At 46.5% G+C, this 19,896-nt stretch overlaps 1 protein-coding gene across 2 annotated transcripts; it reads right to left on the reverse strand.

The window, feature by feature from the left end:
* Window positions 1–620: 620 nt before the first annotated feature.
* On the reverse strand, window positions 621–19,739 carry LOC116329541 (collagen alpha-1(XII) chain-like). 2 transcript variants are annotated; one of them, XM_031751578.2, is made up of 9 exons: window positions 19,566–19,739; window positions 18,844–18,959; window positions 17,343–17,492; window positions 16,947–17,066; window positions 4,168–4,332; window positions 3,837–3,983; window positions 2,326–2,468; window positions 1,088–1,217; window positions 621–874 (listed from the first exon to the last, which is right to left on the reverse strand). In XM_031751578.2, exons 2-9 carry the CDS (start codon window positions 18,920–18,922, stop codon window positions 864–866), a joined length of 945 nt encoding a protein of 314 aa, XP_031607438.2. In that variant the 5' UTR covers window positions 18,923–18,959; window positions 19,566–19,739; the 3' UTR covers window positions 621–863. The 2 variants fall into 2 exon arrangements, with proteins under 2 accessions (XP_031607438.2, XP_031607437.2); XM_031751577.2 differs by having other exon boundaries at window positions 19,496–19,739.
* Window positions 19,740–19,896: the final 157 nt, after the last annotated feature.

Here is a 19,896-nt window from a genome sequence, read left to right on the forward strand (position 1 = left end):
ATATTTAAGGTACACACGCTTGAGCTATATTTATATATTTTTCCACCTGCAATTAGCAAGCTGCGCCTGTCCTGTTAGTAAATTACCCAAAACTCATGTCTTAGTTTGTGATTAGGTGCTAAATTTCACTGCTCTTGTTAGATTATTTTCATCATATTGAAATTAACTGACTGGGTTTGTGCTTAAAGAATAGCAATAGGGATTGTCCTCACACACTGTTTTACCCCATCTAGTAAATCTGGCCTTGAGTGGGAAAATGTGAAACATTTTTGTTGGACTCCTACATTTCACTCATGTGGTGGCTGTAGCTCAGGAGGTAGAGTGGGATCGGAGGTTGGCAGTTTGATCCCTGGCTGCTCCAGTCTGCATGCCAAATATACCTGGGCAACATACTAACCCCAAGTCGCTCTCTGATGCATCCATTGGAGTACGACTGTGTGTGAATATTAGATAGAAAGCACTTGAAAGCACTGAAGAAGGTGTTTGTATGAATGGTTGTAAATGGGTGAATGAGGCTCTGAGTGCTCCGGGAGAGTAGCACAGCGCTACGTCCACTTACCATTTATTTTCCTTTATCCACCAACAGTCAGTCATTCTACACACAAAGAGCCACAAACTGGTTTGTTGATCATGAGAGCCATGTTGTTTTTATTGATCCTCAGGTCAACAGAGAGAGAGTACAAGAACTGTAATGTGGTCACATTTATAAATGTGTTTTAAAATGCCACAACAGAAAACGCGTAGTCCGACACAGATGGAGTATTTTTAAGTGGCTGACTGGTTTTGGGGAAGTGGAACCATACAGCTGAAGCAGAGGAGTTAAACTTCCTTCTGAATGACGCCTCCACCAGCTCAAATGGCACCTATCCATCTCCTGAAAGGAAGAGTTCAAAGATGAAGATTAAAATGTAGTTTTTCGTGCACGTTAACCTGAACACCAAACATAGTGTCCATGCACTAAATAAAATGATGCATTATTTTTTGTTCTTTAATTTTGTATGAAGTTTTCTGTATAACCAACATTGCAGACTTTAACATGTCCATACACCCTGTCCAGCAGCAGAGAAGCAGAAGAGGAAACACTCACGGGTGGTCTCGGTGCCCCTGAGAGGCTCGCTGCTCCGCTTGCCAATCACAGCGTAAACATTGATGACGTACTCAGTCAGAGGGTTTAGATTTTCTAGCACTACAGTGCTCACCGATCCATTGACTAGCAGCTGAAACAATAAAGGATTGGTTCTTATTCTGTGACCAGTGAACAAGTTAATGACCAAAACCAAAGAATACTTCAAACCAACAGCTGGACTCACCTTTGGGATGTCGTGAGGACTACAGCTCTCACCTTTTAATCATTACATGATTATGGTTTGCTGAGCCCAAATCTATTGTGCTGCGTTCATGAGCTGGTGACAGTGTGCTTATTTGTAGACAGAGAAGTGCACGTGCTATGGACGAGCAGTCTGTCCTCTTAAACTTTCAGGTTACTTTACACATGTTTGGTTGGAGTCTGGCAACATGTTAATGCTCTGATGATGAAATTTACGTCACTTGGATAACGGATTACGTCACTGTTAGCCATTGTCTTAGGCTGATTGATCCTTTCTAGCTGCTGGACTTGGCTACAGAAGGATGAGCCAGTAGCAGTGTGAGTCTCTTTCACACTTCCACTTTCTGTACAGCACTCCGGGTATGAAGTTGGCACGCTATTTCTTTTCATCCTCCCTCTATTGTGTAAGGTCCACAGTTACTGCTAAGCCCATCCCAGCCTCTTTTATTGTTTTTTATTCATTAATATTGATTTGATGACATCATTAGGCCAACAGACAGTGCCACTGTCTATTTTTAATTGTCCTTGTCCAGCGATTGTTAATTGATTATTAAGAAATATTCCTGAAACAGAGATCAGGTCAGTCAGGACCGAACAGAAAAATCACACTTTGTACTTTTTTCCACCCCAGACAGGAGGGCTGTCACAAAGAGTTGGAAGTTAGAAGTCATTTGTTTCACTGTTTAATTCTGTAGCGCTATCACAGCTGTCGAGACATTTTAACGTTATTTTTAGTAGAACTCGATTAACAAGTTAAGTTTAACGATTCTGCTTGTGCAGTGTTAGAACAATTTACCAAAATAACTGATTTTGTACACGGGTTAGCACATGGGTTGACACTGTATAGCCTCTGGGGTACATTTTCATATTTTGATTGTTACAAATAAATTAAATAACAGCTTTACCATCAATATGAATTAAATTTATTGTGACAGTTGAAATTAGAAACTTCTGTTCTCTTGTTTCAAACTAACATGAGGGGGAAAGTGTAATCTCACCTCCTCAATGCGTTCCCCAGCTGTCATCATGTAAGTGACATGGTATTTCTCCACGGTGCCATTGGGTGGAGTCCAGGTGGCACGAAAGGAGCTCTCTGTCACCTCTGAGGTCACCAGATTGGTGGGCGCCTCTAGAGTATGACCTATGAAAGGAACAAAAGCACAGCATGTTCAGTATTTTCCTTTTTAAACCCACTACCATTCTGCCGCCATAAACCTGCCCTTGCTATTCTCACTCCTCTGACAGCGAGACTCCTGACCATCTGCTTCACTTAAAAACTGGGTTTTGGTAATACTTCCATGTGACCTTCACCACCAGTGATGACTAAAATGTCTAAAAATGACAGAGCAGTATTGATATATTGATTTGTATAAAAACCTTTGAGCAGCTATTTACTTGTGAAAAAATGCAGTTTTAAACTTTAAAATCTTAAATTTAAACCACACTGCTGTGAACTTTCTGCTTCATTTGTTTTAAATCCTGCCATGAATATGTGTTTGCTTGGTGATACCAAGCATCAGCCTCTGGGTGTGAGGTGCCAAAAACTGCATTTCCACTAGTGTCCACTTGGGACTCGAAAAGTGAGTCAGTCCCAATAGACTTCCATGATAAAATGTCCAACTTTACAGGAGAAATAAAGACAGACTGATATTAAAATTAAAAAACAGCTTTGGCCTGTGGATAGTTTCACATTTCATAACACCAGTACAGGTGGTGAACACAATAGAAAAGCCTTTTATTGTCATTGTACATGTACAATGTCAATAGTTGTTATCGACTTGGGATACGTTGATAACAACTGTTTGGATAAGTGACCCATTTGGATTTTGTTAAGGCTTAAAGTTAAGGATGTGGCCATTATGGCTAACAGGATGGGGCAGACACAAGCGGCTGTAGTTACTAGCTGTCTCCACTTGGCTTCACCTATGCCAATTCAAATCACTGAAGTGGACCTCTAGAACAGCTTTGTGCTGTTGGTGCTTCTTGGAGCATTTTAATGGAATTATCTGCTGTGCGGTTAATCACACTAACAGACTGTCCCAGAAGTCTGTACTTCAGTTTTGGTGAGTTTGTTGCTCATAGCAATACTTAGTTTATGTTTAGCTCCATGGATCCACCTCGATAACCTTAAATAAATAAGATGACCTGATTATTCACGTTTTATCTGTTAGTTAGCGCTCATTAGCAGGTATCCCTGCCTATGTTGTGAGCATGTACAGTTTATGGTTGCATCTTATTTGTATTAGCTGACAACTTCTCTCTCTCATCCAAATGTGGTCACTTCTAACTCCCATGACAAGCATGGAGGTATAGTTGAAGGGTCCACAAACCAATGACTGACATCTCTGAGACAACAATATTAATAAATCACTATTTGATTTAAGAAAATGTAAAATGTCTCAGAAGTCTTGTCCAGATCAGATGCAGACTAGATTCTCTGAGCAGTCTTTTGAAACACTGGCCCATCTTTAAGATTGTTCTGACAATGCTGAAATGGCTCCTTCCCTACCTGAGCCCTTAACACTGTTACACAGGTTGACAGAGAGTTCGTCAATGATGTCCACCAGGAACTTGAAGTCGTAGACGTTGTACATGTGAATGTCATCTGGGTCAGAGGCGATGGACCTCAGCTCATTCTCATCAGCGTTTTTTACACCTGTGAGAAAAATAAACCATGAGTTTGATGAAGGAAGATGACTAAAGTGGCTGCTGGTTGATCATTTTCAGCCCATTCTAGTAAAGTCAGGTACTTTTCCTGATCGCTGCATGCAGGTAGCAATCATCCAAAAGTTCAGATGTGTTTTCATTTCCTTTTCTTCAAACCAGTGAAGCTCACTCACCAATAGAGTAGAGCTCGATGCCGCTGTCTCTCAGGTTCTGTGAAGTTAAGATGACTTCATCCTGGGACTTTCCATCAGTGATCAGGATGCCGATTTTGTGGGAGTCTGGACGCAACCCCACGTTGGGTTTGAAGTTGTACTGGAGAATATGGTTCAGAGCCATTCCTGTACCACAGTGAGGAAGAAGTTTCAGTTATGTGTGCAGATAACAAAGCACTGCATGCTGCTTTTCTGTTGTTTAACCCCTCTGAAACAAACCTGACCCATCAGAAAGCTTACAGCTAGATCAGGTGATGCTGAATGTGTCCATTATCAGGGATAGGAATCGAGAACTGCTTCTTGTAATTGAATTCCTCAGAATTGTTAGTCCGCTTCCCTATTGATCCCACTTAGCAGCTTCTCTTACACATGCTCCACAATCAGCTGATTTCAGTTCACATGCCAGAGGATGAAAACAGTGGCACAGTCTAAGAGTGTTGATATGGACATTACTTTTATTTTTATTGAACAATGAGACAAGAGTTTGATGGCAAAGTGGAGACTGCTTCTAGGAAAGAAACAGCTGGATTAAGCTGCTAACACAACTTTGGCTTATTGCAAGCATCTGCACAGACAGTATGCTAATGCTAAGCCAGCCAGACAACATGCTAGCACTAAGCTAGTCAAGAACCCAGAGTGAAAGCTGTGTGAATGCTGACCCCAACTTAGCAGGGAGATGCTGAACTTCAACAGGTAACAAACTGATGAGCTGTCAGGCTGCAGCCTTTTTACCTGTGCATTGTGATCGCTTTAAAGTTAAACCCTTTATTAATCTCCATCCATCCATCTTCTTCCACTTATCTGGGGCCAGGGCACACAGGAAGCAGCCTAACCAGAGAAGCCCAGACCTCTCTCTCCCCAGCCACATCCTCCAGCTTGCCCGGGGGAACACCATGGCATTCCCAGGCCAGCCAAGAGATATTATCTCTCCAGCATGTCCTGGTTCTGCCCTGGGGCAGCCTCCCAGTGGGACATGCCCAGAACACCTCACACCCAGGAGGCATCTCTGTCAGAGGCCCCAACCACCTCAACTGGCTTCTTTTGATGTATAGGAGCAGTAGCTCTACTCTGAGCTGCTCCCTGAGGGCCAAACTCCTCATCCTATCTCCAAGGGAGAAGCCAGCCACCCTTCGGAGAAAGCTAATTTCCGCTCCTTGCATCCATGACCTTGATCTTTTGGTCACTACCCAAACTCGTGACCATAGGTGAGGGTAGAGATGTAGATCGAACGGTAAATCAAGAGCTTTGCTTTTACACTCAACTTCTTTCTTCACCACGATGGACCAGAGGAGCATGTGCATCACTGGAGCCAACAGCACCAATCCGTCTATTGATTGTCCACTCCATTCTCCCGTAACTCGTGAACAAGACCCAGAGATACTTAAAATACTCCACTTTCTTCAGGAGCTCGTCCCTGACCTGGAGTGGGCACTCTACCCTGTTCCGGCTGAAGACCATGGCCTCAGATTGGGAGATGCTGATTCCCACCACTTCACACTCAGCTGCGAACTGCTCCAGTGCGAGCTAAAGGCCATCACCAAGTGAAAGCCTTCTGTCACTTGGCTATGTCTAAAATTCTGTCCATAAAAATTATGAACATGTCCGGTGACAAAGGGCAGCGCGGAGCTCTTGCAATGGTTGTATAAGGACTGAATGGCCCGTAGCAATGAGCCAGACACCCCATACTCCCAAAGCACCTCCCACACGACACTCCAAGTGACATGGTTGAATGCCTTCTCCAAGTCCACAAAACACGTGTAGACTGGTTGGGCAAACTCCCATGCACTCTCAAGTATCCTCAAGAAGGTAAAGAGCTGGACGGATGGACTCTCCTTTCCAGCACCCTGGCATAGGGTGCTGACCCTCCCAGGGAGGGTGAGGAGTGTGATCCCCCTATAGTTGGAACACACCCTCCGGTTCCCCTTCTTAAAGATGGGAACTACTGCCCTGATTTGCCACGCAACCTTGTAGAGACATGTCAACCAAGACAGTCCTACAACATTTAGAGCCTTCAGGAACACCAACGATGACGACACCTCCTACAGAGATGAGGTCCAGCATCTGACAGAATGGTGTGACTACAATAACCTTACCCTAAACACAAGGAAAACCAGGTAAGTGGTCATGGACTTCCTAAGACAAAAACTGATCTCCCTCCCCTATCCACAAAGGGTCACTATGTGGAAAGGCTGCCCTCCTTTAATTTCCTCTGTACTCACATATCCGAGGACCTATCTTGGACCACAAACACATTAGCCCTAGTGAAGAAAGCCCAGCAGTACCTCCATTTGTCGAGGTTTCTAAGATGGAAGAGGCTGCAGACTGACCTACTGGTGTCCTTCTATCGAGCCAAAATTGAGAGTGTGCTAGTGCACGCCATCTCCGTGTGGCGCGTGCTAGTGCACGCCATCTCCGTGTGGTATGCTGATTTCACAACAGCCAATAAGAAGAGACTCCAGGGGGTCATCAGAACTGCAGAGAAAGAGATTGGCTGTCCACTCTCCCCCCTGGACTCCATTGCTAGCTTGAGATGTCTCTTAAGCTGACAATGGCAGTGAGAAGGAGCGGACACACACACTGGGAGTGACGGAGTGGCTGCGTCCGAGGCTGGTGCCTCGGATGGTAACAAAGACAGGGAAGGTAGTCAGAACTGAGGGGATCGAACTACCAGAAGGCAACATTGCAGACATAGAGGACAGTTACAAGTACCTGGGGATCCCGCAGGCGAATGGGAACCATGAAGAGGCCGCTAGGAAAGCTGCAACCACCAAGTACCTGCAGAGGGTCAGGCAAGTACTGAGGAGTCAGCTGAACGGTAAGAACAAGATCTGGGCTATTAACACCTACCCCCTACCCGTGATCAGGTACCCTGTTTGGGTAATAGGCTGGCCAAAGGAGGAGATAGAAGCCACTGACATCAAGACAAGAAAGCTCCTTACCGTACATGGAGGGTTTCACCCCAAGTCCAGCATCCTGAGGCTGTACGCTAAGCGGAAGGAAGGAGGCCGGAGACTGGTGAGTGTCAGCACCACAGTCCAGGATGAGACAAGGAACATCCACGAATACATCATGAACATGGCCCCAACTGACAGCGTGCTCAGTGAATACCTCAGGCAGCAGAGACCCAAGAAAGAGGAGGAAGGCGAGGAACCATCCTGGAAGGACAGGCCCCTGCACGGTATGTACTACCGGCAGATAGCGGAGGTGGCTGATACCCAGAAATCCTACCAGTGGCTGGACAAAGCTGGACTGAAAGACAGCACGGAGGCACTAATCATGGCAGCACAGGAACAAGCACTGAGCACAAGATCCATAGAGGCTGGGGTCTATCACACCAGGCAAGACCCCAGGTGCAGGCTCTGTAAAGATGCCCCAGAGACAATCCAGCACATAACAGCAGGGTGCAAGATGCTAGCAGGCAAGGCATACATGGAACGCCATAACCAAGTGGCCGGCATAGTGTACAGGAACATCTGTGCCGAGTATAACCTGGAAGTCCCGAGGTCAAAATGGGAGATGCCCCCAAGGGTGATGGAGAATGACCGAGCTAAGATCCTGTGGGACTTCCAGATACAGACGGACAAAATGGTGGTGGCTAATCAACCGGACAAAGTGGTGGTAGACAAAAAGAAGAAGACGGCCGTAGTGATCGATGTAGGGGTTCCGAATGACAGCAACATCAGGAAGAAGGAACACGAGAAGCTCGAGAAATACCAAGGGCTCAGAGAAGAGCTTGAGAAGATGTGGAGGGTGAAGGTGATGGTGGTCCCAGTGGTTATCGGAGCACTAGGTGCGGTGACTCCCAAACTAGGCGAGTGGCTCCAGCAGATCCCGGGAACAACATCAGAGATCTCTGTCCAGAAGAGCGCAATCCTAGGAACAGCTAAGATACTGCGCAGGACCCTCAAGCTCCCAGGCCTCTGGTAGAGGACCCAAGCTTAAAGGATTGACCGCCCACAGGGGCGAGCGGGGAATTTTTTTTTAATTTTTTTTTTCATATATTAGAGATGTGCAAAGCAGCCAGTATTTATATTTGTATTCGAGTAAAATTCAAAATAGGCATAAAAATCCATTTTTTTTGCGTTACACTTCTAATTAATGTTAATAGTGTAAGTATTCTTTAATTGTATCTATTACAGTAATTATGGATATTCAATATTAGTTGATGTTTTTCCATAAATCCAGCAATGAACATGTAATAAGGAACGTCATTGAAAAGAAAATAACATAACAGCCTTTGCCTCATCCATGGTTAAACCAACAACTGATAAAAAACCATTATTAACCCCCCCACCACCCGTCCTTGCTGGAGGAAGCTGAACAGACAGTGAAACTGACTTGCAGGGGCAGAACATGGCTGTGATGATGAATTGGTGCTTGTGGGGGGGATTGGTGCTTGTGATGGGGGTTGGCAGACAGTACCAGGAGAGGATGCTTTAAGTGCATGTGATTATGCATAGCAGATGTTGACAGATGTTTGATATATAAGCCTCTGATGATTTGACTTTTGCACACATTACATATCACTTTTGTTTAATCTGCAGTACTGCTTCCACACAGAACTTGAGCAAGTTTTTTTGACTGGTGGAGGACCAAGAGATGGCTCAACAGCAGCAACACTCCTTTCTATTTGGTTGCCCAAATCCATGTGGGGAGTTTCAGGTAAGTTAATAAGCAGTGTTGGGAAGGTTACTTTTAAAATGTATTCCATTACAGAATACTGAATACATGCCCCAAAATGTATTCTGTAACGTATTCCGTTACGTTACTCAATGAGAGTAACGTATTCTGAATACTTTGGAATACTTAATATATTATCATGCTGTTTACAACTACATGAATGTCCTATTGCTGTGATTTATTACTGTTACTGAAGGTCCGCGGCTCTGAACCGTAGTAAAGGGACCTCTGGCTAATACGGTGGGTTCCGTGTCGGGCTGGTAGCCGAAAAATAGCTTTACTTTGTTGTCTGGGTCAACTTTGCTTGCGGGAGACAGAGAGAGGCGTTGAAAGGCTTCTCCAACGGAACTTATTTTTTCCGGAGGAAAACACGAACACAGTGTACAGTTGAGTCTTAATAGCTTACTTACAAATGGGCTCGTCAGGCACTCTTCTTGGCTGCTGTGGTTATTATTATATTTACATGCTTCCAGCTCCCGTTTTTGCTCCGTGACAGCTCGGACTTTTCCTTTCTCTCCCTCCCTCGCTCACAGACACATAACGGGTATGGTAGTCCATTCTCCCTGCAGCACGGACTACACTGCCCATCAGGCTACATGCTTTAGAGCTATGCCTGTAGCATTCTGCCTTTTAGCTTAGCACAACAACAACAACAAAAAAGCGCTCTCTCACCCAGGAAACACGCAGAGAGAGAGCGTCACCCTGTAACCATGGCAACCGTAACGCTGCCGCCTGGAACAACAGAACATAGCTGTCAAACAAACCCAAACAGTCCTGACCCGCGACAATATGAAACAGGGAAGTACCGCCGTGTATTCCATTTATTTCAACAAAGTAACTGTATTCTGAATACCACCTTTTTAAACGGTAACTGTAACGGAATACAGTTACTCATATTTTGTATTCTGAATACGTAACGGCGGTACATGTATTCCGTTACTCCCCAACACTGTTAATAAGTGATGGGAAGCTATGCTAAAGTTAATACGTCTTCAGTACAGTCATGCATTTGTTTCTTCACTGTGTCACTGAGAAATGTAAAGTGATTATAATTACTTTGTAATAAATTACAAAGTAATTATAATAACTATAACATGAAATAGCAGACATTAACACTGACAGACACTTAGTATTACAGTAGATTGTTAGTAAAATCTCATCACCTAGTTGGGACTTATTTATTGACCTATCTGAACTTCAAACTTGACAAAAACAGATCTTTCCTGACAGACGAGCTAATGCTACATCTTTACCAGTTAGCTGTAGTCAAACCATAACCCTGTGGCTATAATAAGGAAGGTAAAATTTATGTTGTGCTGTTTCCAAGTATTCAGATGCCCCGTGACAGCAAGGAACAGATTTACTTTAGTTTTCTGCTTGCTGTATTTCAGGTTAGTCAGCATTTACTACCTCAGTGAATGGGCTCCTAAATCATTCTAAATCCCATTGTTCTCAGAGGTTGATTACACACAGTGTGTGAGTACACTGCTGCTTACTCACACACCCACATGCACACACTTGTAAATGTAGTCTATAGCCTACATCTTGCTGTCTGCAAAAGACAGAGTAACTTAAATGTACCATATAACTCCCACAAGTGCATAAAATTCGACACAACTACACAAACATCGTTTTAACCTTTTAAACCGAACATTAACGTTACTCTGTCAACAGCCTATTGTCTAAATTACCAAGCTAACAGAGCTACGTAAACAGAGCGAACATGAGAGCACCCGACTGCAGACGTCAATAATGTAACGTAATGGAATAATCTCCCGATCTTTGCGAAAGTTATTGTCACGGTTGTGGGTCCGTTGGACCCAGTATTTTAAGTTGTTATGGATTGGTTTAATTTTGAATGATGGATTGTTCTTCATGTTTCTGTTTATCCATGTTTTTGGAAGTGTGGTCTCATGTATTCCATGTGTTATATTCTGCCTCTCAGTCTGCATCCTTGTTTAGTGGTTTATGGTTTCCTGTTTTGTTTTGAAGGAGTGTGCCTCATGTTAGTGTGTGCAGCTTTGTTCCCCCTGTCTCGTTAGCCCTGATCTCTCCCAGCTGTGTATCCCTCCTGTTGTCCATTCCCTCATTACTACCCTGTGTATTTAAGCCCTGTGTTTTCCTCAACCCAGTTCATGTTTTGTTTTCTCCAGCAATAAAGCTGAGGTTTTGAGTTACAATCCTGTGTTCGAGTCCTGCGTTTGGATCCTCATCTCCGCCTGCCCACACACTGAGCCCTGACAGAACGACGCAACCAGTATGGATCCAGCGGACTCATGTTTCGCCTCTGAGGGAGAGGATTCAGCTGCTCTCCTGGAGGCCCTCGCCACTTGGTGCTCTCAACGTCAGCAGCCTTTTTTGCCAAGGTTCATCGCCAAGTCGTTCGATCCACCTTTAAAGAAGAGATGCAACCCTCGCCATCATCACCCAACCACACTTCCATTCCCTCCTGTGGTACGGACTGGAGCAGTAGTCATTTTCACACCACAGCAGGAGCAGCCTCAGCAGAGTTTCTCCACGTCACCTTTTGCCTGCCCTGAGCCCATTTCTACAGGGAAGCGGCGGATGCGCCGCCAGCATTCACAGTCCCAGCAGGAGTCTGAGATTATGTTTGAATAGCCCCCTTCAGTTCAGCTAGCTGCTCAGCAGCCACCCGTAGCTCAGTGTCCAGTGTCCCCTGCTCAGCAGCCACCCGTAGCTCAGTGTCCAGTGTCCCCTGCTCAGCAGCCACCCATAGCCCAGTTAGCCGCCCGGCCTGTAGCCCAGTTAGCCGCCCGGCCTGTAGCCCAGTTAGCCGCCCGGCCTGTAGCCCAGTTAGCCGCCCGGCCTGTAACCCAGTTAGCCGCCCGGCCTGTAGCCCAGTCGCCAACTCCTCCACCACTTTCATCTCAAATTCAGTCACCCGTAGCTCAGTCTCCACCTCCACCACATTCAGCTCCGCTACCCATAGCTCAGTCACTACCACAATCAGACTTACCACAAACCTTGTTACAGTCCATAACCCAGTCAGTAGCTCAGTTGGTAGAGGAATCATTAGCTTTGTCATCTGCTCAGTCAGCCACTCATCTTCACCCTCAGCCAGGGGTCCCTATTGCCTCTGGCCCTGCATCTGCTCCAGCTGGAGGGCCCAAGGAGCCCGTCCAGCCTCAGGTTTCGTCAGATGGAGGGCCTGAGGAGCCCAGCCAGCCTCAAGTGTCGTCAGCTGGGGGTTCGGGAGAACCCAGCCAGCCTCAGGTTTCGTCAGCTGGGGGTTCGGGAGAACCCAGCCAGCCTCAGGGTTCGTCAGCTGGAGGGCCCGAGTCGCCCGTCCAGCCTCAGGTTTCGTCGGCTGGAGGGCCCGAGTCGCCCGTCCAGCCTCAAGTTTCGTCTGCTGGGGGTTCGGGAGAACCTAGCCAGTCTCAAGTTTTGTCAGCTGGAGGACCCGAGGAACTCACCAGCACCACGCCTCGTCAGCTGAGGGTCCTGGGGGACCCAGCCAGCACATCCCCATGTCTGCTGACGGTTCTGGGAAGACTGTTCAGCCACCACCTGTTCCGCCGCCTGCAGCATCATCATCGCCGCCTGCAGCATCATCATCGCCGCCTGCAGCATCATCATCGCCGCCTGCAGCATCATCATCGCCAGGTTCCGCAGCCGTCTCACTGCCGTCAGGTTCCGCAGCCGTGTCTTCATCCACGCCTGGCCCCGCAGCCGTGTCTTCAGCTCCGCCTGGCCCCGCAGCCGTGTCTTCAGCTCCGCCTTCATCCACGCCTGGCCCGCAGCCGTGTCTTCAGCTCCGCCTTCATCCGCGCCTGGCCCCGCAGCCGTGTCTTCAGCTCCGCCTTCATCCGCGCCTGGCCCCGCAGCCGTGTCTTCAGCTCCGCCTTCATCCATGCCTGGCCCCGCCTCGTCTGGCCCCGCCTCGTCTGGCCCCGCCTCGTCTGGCCCCGCGGTTGTAACACCGCCGTCAGAGCCAGCTCAACCTGTTCCGCCTCGCCTCTGCCGGCCGTTTTCCGGGCCTCTCAGTTGGCATCATGGCCGTCGAGGACGGCCTCCGGAAGGAGTTTGTCACCGCCGTTGGCATCGCGGCCGACCTCCGGACCTGCTCAGTGGCCGCCACTGCCTTCCTAGTGGTCAGCCTCCTGATTGGTTTTGCCCGCGCTGCCGCCGTTGCCGTGTGCACGGTCGGCCTCCAGAACTGTTTGCCCATCGCCGCCGTTGCCGTGTGCACGGTCGGCCCCCTGAGCTTTTTGTGGACTCTTGTTGGGTTTTTGTTTGGTTTCTGTCCAATCCTGGACCCCCTCCGCCCGCCCTGGCCTGGTGCTCTGGTTTTGTTCTGTTTTTTCGTTTGGGGCTGTCGGGAGCCAGCCCTTAGAGGGGGGGTACTGTCACGGTTCTGGGTCCTTTGGACCCAGTATTTTAAGTTGTTATGGTTTGGTTTAATTTTGAATGATGGATTGTTCTTCATGTTTCTGTTTATCCATGTTTTTGGAAGTGTGGTCTCATGTATTGTTTGAGTTCCATGTGTTATATTCTGCCTCTCAGTCTACGTCCTTGTTTAGTGGTTTATGGTTTCCTGTTTTGTTTTGAAGGAGTGTGCCTCATGTTAGTGTGTGCAGCTTTGTTCCCCCTGTCTCGTTAGCCCTGATCTCTCCCAGCTGTGTATCCCTCCTGTTGTCCATTCCCTCATTACTACCCTGTGTATTTAAGCCCTGTGTTTTCCTCAACCCAGTGTCGCGTCGTACCATCGGATTATGCCAGTGTGTTTCAGTTCTCTGTTACCAGTATTCTTTGCTCAGTTCATGTTTTGTTTTCTCCAGCAATAAAGCTGAGATTTTGAGTTACAATCCTGTGTTCAAGTCCTGCGTTTGGATCCTCATCTCCGCCTGCCCACACACTGAGCCCTGACAGTTATAAACTGCCTCCAGAACCCAGTTAAGGTACAAAACAATCTATTCAACAAAAATAGTGATGCAGTTCAGCCTTTTTTCGCTCAGCCGAGCCTTCTCTGTTGCTGTGTGGAGCAGCCCGTGTCAGTCACCTCTTTCACACGTGACTCACTCATCCGGTCATGCACTGCGGTCTCATAAGGAAACTCAGCTTTTTGATATAAAGTCTTTCTTGTTCCTGAATACAAATATCTTTTAAAGTATTTGTTCAAAATAAGTATTCGTAAAAAACATGTTATTTGTGCCTTTCCGCACCTGCGGGCGGTCAATCTTTCAAGCTTGGGTCTTCTACCAGAGGCCTGGGAGCTTGAGGGTCCTGCGCAATATCTTAGCTGTTCCTAGGACTGCACTCATCTGGACAGAGATCTCCGATGTTGTTCCTGGGATCTGCTGGAGCCACTCGCCTAGTTTGAGAGTCCGATTGTTTGTGGGACAAGTTTGAGTGCTCCGATTACCACTGGGACCACTGTTACCTTCACCCTCCACATTTTCTCAAGCTCTTCTCTGAGCCCTTGGTATTTCTCGAGCTTCTCGTATTCCTTCTTTCTGATGTTGCTGTCATTGGGAACAGCTACATCTATCACTACGGCCGTCTTCTTCTGTTTGTCTACCACCACTATGTCTGGTTGGTTAGCCACCACCATTTTGTCCGTCTGTATCTGGAAGTCCCACAGGATCTTAGCTCGGTCATTCTCCACCACCTTTGGGTGCGTCTCCCATTTTGACCTCGGGACTTCCAGGTTATACTCGGCACAGATGGGTACCGGCACCAGCACCAGGCCCTGACATGGTTCACGCCTACTGGCTGAAGAAGCTGACTGCAGCACAAATGAACCAGCTGCTAGTTGATGAGAGACACCCAGAATGGCTAACCGAAGGCCGGACAGTCCTGATCCTCAAGGACCCCCAGAAGGGACCGGTCCCCTCCAACTACCAACCAATAACCTGCCTCAGCACCACATGGAAGCTCCTGTCAGGCATCATAGCAGCTAAGATGAAAAGGCACATGGCTCAATACATGAGTGGGGCACAGAAAGGGATGGGCAAGAATACCCGAGGCGCAAAACACCAGCTACTGGTAGATCGAACAATCAGCCGAGACTGCAAGACCAGACTGACCAACCTGTGCACTGCCTGGATTGATTATAAGAAAGCCTATGATTCAATGCCCCACACATGGATCCTGGAATGCCTAGAACTATACAAGATCAACAGGACCCTAAGAGCCAACCAGCCACTGCCCAAGCCACATTTCACTTGGCCTGTCATTCATTTCAGCTACCTCCGAAGTCCCACAGGCCAACCAAGCCCAATAGGACTCCTTCTTTTGTCTGGTGCTCCCTTCACCTCTGGTGTACACCATTTGGTTAGGGGGTTACCACCACGACAGACACCAACCACCTTGCAGCCGCAGCTCAGTGCAATGGCTTCTGCAATGGAGGTGCTGAACATGGTCCATTCGAACTCAGTGTGCCCAGTCTCCCTCGGCATGCTGTTGAAGTCCTGCCGGAAGTGTGAGTTGAAGATTTCACGCACTGGAGCCTTTGTCAAGCGTTCCCAGCACACCCTCACTATACGTTTAGGTGAAACAGGTCTGTCCAGCATCCTCCTCTGCCACCTGGTGGTGATCGGTTGACAGCTCAGCTCCTTTCTTCACCCAAGTGTCCAGAACATATGGCTGCAGGTCTGGTGATAAGATTAAAAAATTGATCATCTAGGGTGTCCCAGTGCGACGTGCACTTATGGACACCCTCAAGTTCAAACATGGTGTTCATTATGGACAAACTGTGGTTTGCACAGAAGTCCAATAACAAAACACTGATCAAGTCCAGATCCGGGAGGCCATTCCTCCTACTCACGCACCTCCAGGTCTCACTGTTGTTGCTCACATGACCGTTCAAGTCTCCCACTAGGACAACAGAATCGCCAGGGGGGAGCACCCTCAAACACCCCACCAAGGAACTACAAGAAGGCTACCAGAACCATTGTTCGGTACATGAGCGCAGATGTCAGTCAAGACCCGTTCCCCAACCGGAAGATGCAGGGAACAAACCCTCTCGTCCACCAGGAGAGATTGTTTCCAGAGACCAAGCCATGTGTTGAGGTGAGCCTGACTATGTCTAGCCGGTACCGCTCAACCTCATGCACTAACTCAGGCTCCTTCCCCACCAGAGAGGAGACATTCCATTGCCCATTCGCTAGTTTCAGTAGTCAGGAATCAGTCCGCTAGAGCCTCTGCTCCTGGCCACCACCAGACACACAATGCACAAAACCCCTACGGTGCCTCCTGCAGGTGGTGGGCCTACAGGTTGATAGGCACATGTCCCTTTTTCATGCTGTGCCTGGCCGGGCCCCATGGACTAAGGCCCGGCCACCAGAGACTCACCGTTGGGCACCCTCCCTGGATCTGGTTCCAGGGCGGGGCTCCGGTAACCCTATCACAGACAGGGTGAACTGTTCCCTCCTTCTTATACTCATAGGGGTCTTTTGAATCGCTCTTTGTCTGGTCCCTCACCCAGGACCAATCTGCCATGGGAGACCCTACCAGGGGGCACAAGCCCCCCGATAACACAGCCCCTGTGGTCCCTGGGATACACAAACCCTTCCATCACAATAAGGTCGCAATTCATGGAGGGACCTTTATTAAACTATGTGGGTGTATTTGAGTTGTAGGTATGGATTCCCATGGAAGATCATCATCTTGCAGTATATCAGCTTTTCCTTCCAGCTGTTCAATGCTTAGCTTCATCTCAGCTTCTGCTCCCAGTGTATTGTCGCTTTTAACTTGTACTACTTCTGTGTCTCTCCTTGGTTCACCTCTTCCAAATCATCCTGCTTATATCTTCACTGAGCCCCTTCACCTTCAACCGATACAACTGAGTAATAACATAAAAGTCTTGTTGATTTATTACCATGTATGCTTAGTGTGTCTCGCCTCTCTTTCAAGCTCCATGAATTTTCTGCCCTGCTGCATCTCATTAACTTTGTGTCTACTCTCTCCGGTAGTTTGTCCATTGTCTTTCTCATACCTGTCTGAAGTTTCTTCCTCTTAAAAGTGAGCATTTCATTCTCCACTGTGGCTGAGTCTCATACCAAGGCTTTGGCCCCAGTATGTAAAAAAAAAAAAATCACCTGTCATGGTGTTTCCTCCTTTATATGGGAAGTTGGCAACAGCATTCAGCAGAGATTCTTTGGTGGAGTGGGCATTCAGGTGCCATTCAGTCTTTGGGTCACCGCTGTACTGAGCCAGACCTGCAGAAAATACAACACTAAGGATAAAGCAACTCTGATTTGGTGTTAAATAGCTTATTTCAGACAGAGCTTAGGGTTAGATTAGGGTGGATTTAATTGTGACTCATGCAAAGCTACTCTAGTAAATTTAAAAAATAAAAATGGATTTAGAAATGAGCAGAATATCTTGAGGTTACAAGAGGTTAAGGTTAGGCAAATACTGAGAGACAGCTGTCTGGAGGAAAACATCCCTCCATGTGAATCTTGTTGTTATAGTAACAACAGTGAAAGCTTTACCGATCTGGACTCTGTCTGGGCCGATGTCAAACACGCTGACCATGCGAGCGATGAAGTTCCGCATGGTTTTAAAGTTATGGCGCCCAATGCTCCAGGAGCCGTCGACTAGCATCATGATGTCGGCCTTCACTGTAGTGTTACACTGAGTGTCTGTACAGAAACAGTGGTGGGGGGGTGGGGGTAGTCAGACATCTGGTACACAACAGATACTCATGACAAATGTCTGTTAAGTCTTATTATGATAGGGAAAATTGAGAAAGACAGACAGGAAATACATCAGGAGGAGAGAGGAGTACATCACAAAAACTCACAATCAGAAAGCAAATTTACATTAAGTAACACAAATAATCCACACACCTAACCCACTGTGTAACTGACGTCACTTTTTTAAAATTTTAATTTCATATGTCTCAGAGTAGGATGTGATGCATAATAACGAACCTGATGTCTCACAGTGGTAAAAACAAAAATCCTCACAAGTATTCCAAATCCATACTGAATGACTGTTGGTCAGTCGTAAATCCCCTCAGCTTTCTTTAGGGTGCAGCATTTCAGCTTAACCCTAGAACACTATCGCCGGGTGGTTTACACCCGGAAAAATACATTTACATGATTTCTCTCTCCTGCAGCTGTTTGCGTGTCGGGGAGCCTGTGTCTTCACCAGGGAAGTCTCAAATTTCCCAGGAATGGGTGGACCAAAGACCAGCTTTCCAGAGTCATTATTTTGTTTTAGGAGGGTTTTTTAAAATTTTGTTAGACATGGCACAGTTGAAAGTAAAAGAAGACCACTCTAATTTGTCATGTGTTGTCATATTTTGATATATTTGATTACTTTTTATTGGTTATATTATATCGGGTAAAAATCACCCGGCACTAGTGATTGTGTTACTATTTATAGCGATAGTGTTCTAGGGTTAATCTGTCTGCAGCATGTTATATATGCCTTACAGCAACTCTGCTTCACCACATGGACCTGTCGAAAACACTGAATTAAATCCTGCTGCGGATCCAAGAATCTCAGAGTTGGGAAATCAGTCACTGTATCTGCTTTCAATTACAACAGGAACTTCTGCCAAGGATCAGCATGTCCTTTGAGTCTGATGGGAAGCATTGCATGAAACTTTTTCATAGGAAAAACTCTGATTATAAATCTTAATAAATATGAAGCCACATTTGACTACATGTTTAAGCTGCATTACTGCTCTCATTAGGCTATATTTAATGGTTTAAACGTCTTTAAAAAATAAAAAGCTCCTACCAGGAAATTCAAACTAGATTTAGGTTCTGATGGATTATTGGGTCATCATAGGCAAGAGTTAAAACCTGAAGTTAAAGCAGAACACTTCACTGGCGTAGTTTGCTTCAGTTATTATTTTAATTTAGACTAAAACTGCAGTTACACACAGCAGGCAGAGGCCAGACAGAGGTGAGAGGAGGTGGAAGAAGTCAGATGTGTTGGATCAAAAAGGAGGAGGAGGGGGAGGAGGAGGAGCGGCTGTACCTTGCTGCTGGGCCTGAGAGGAGGACAGCAGCAGTGCCAGGAGGGCAACAACCGCTGCCAGAGAGAGCCCACACTTCATCTTCAGCTCTCCTGGTCTCAGCAGCGCATGAAGGAAGCTGCAAGAGGAACCAAGGAAGCGGTTAGGCTTCCTCAGGCCTTCACAAAACTGTTAATCCTCCCTGAAGGTGAACCTCAGAGCTCATTAATGCACCTTTATTTTCATGTAAATCTACATGATGCTTAACAAAAAAACGCAGCTCTGAAGACAGAAATATCTCACATGAATATTCCACGAGCAGCAACAAGATCACATGACAACCATAATTGTGTATGAAAGACTAAATATCACCAAATTCTACAAAATATTTAAGAAAAGAATCTTTCTTCTGTCTCTACGTTATATTCTTTTTCTCTTATTTCTGTGGCTCCGATTATTTTCTCTGAGTGTAAAGTCATGCATTTAATATTTTTGCATGATGAGAAATATTCACTCATATTAGGACAAAGTCTTCCCACTGTCTTGCGTAACGGAGGATCAAGCCGTGGCACTGTGCGCAATTACGCACAGCAGTGCTGAGATATAATCCATATAAAAAATGACAACAACAACAAACAGTAATATTGCAGAATTTAAAAAGCATGCAGATCTTACACGGGTGATAAATTAAGGCGTGTGAATAAATCCCCCTTAAATTGCACCCAAACAGAAATGCGGCGCTGACCTTCGAAGGAAACCGACACAAATGTCGTTTTTTAAATAAGTGTCAAATTAAAAAAGTCTTCGCTGTAGACTCCGACCAGAGAAAACTGGGAATGAGGTGGTATGTCGCAGACTGCAGCCTTCTACAGAAATGACCTTTCAGCCAGTGCTAACCTGTTTCCGTGCAGTCTCCAAAGTTCTAACCGCGCCTTATTGGACGTGTATGACGCGGCCGAATGCTGATTGGCTGACAAGTGGGCAGGAACAGAGGAAGGACTTATGGTGGAGGAAAGATTTGTCAAAAAAACATTAAAAAAAATGCAGTGGACAGTTTTTCACAATACATGAGATAT

The sequence above is a fragment of the Oreochromis aureus genome, linkage group 15 (genome assembly GCF_013358895.1).
Source record: "Oreochromis aureus strain Israel breed Guangdong linkage group 15, ZZ_aureus, whole genome shotgun sequence".
Taxonomy (NCBI): domain Eukaryota; kingdom Metazoa; phylum Chordata; class Actinopteri; order Cichliformes; family Cichlidae; genus Oreochromis; species Oreochromis aureus.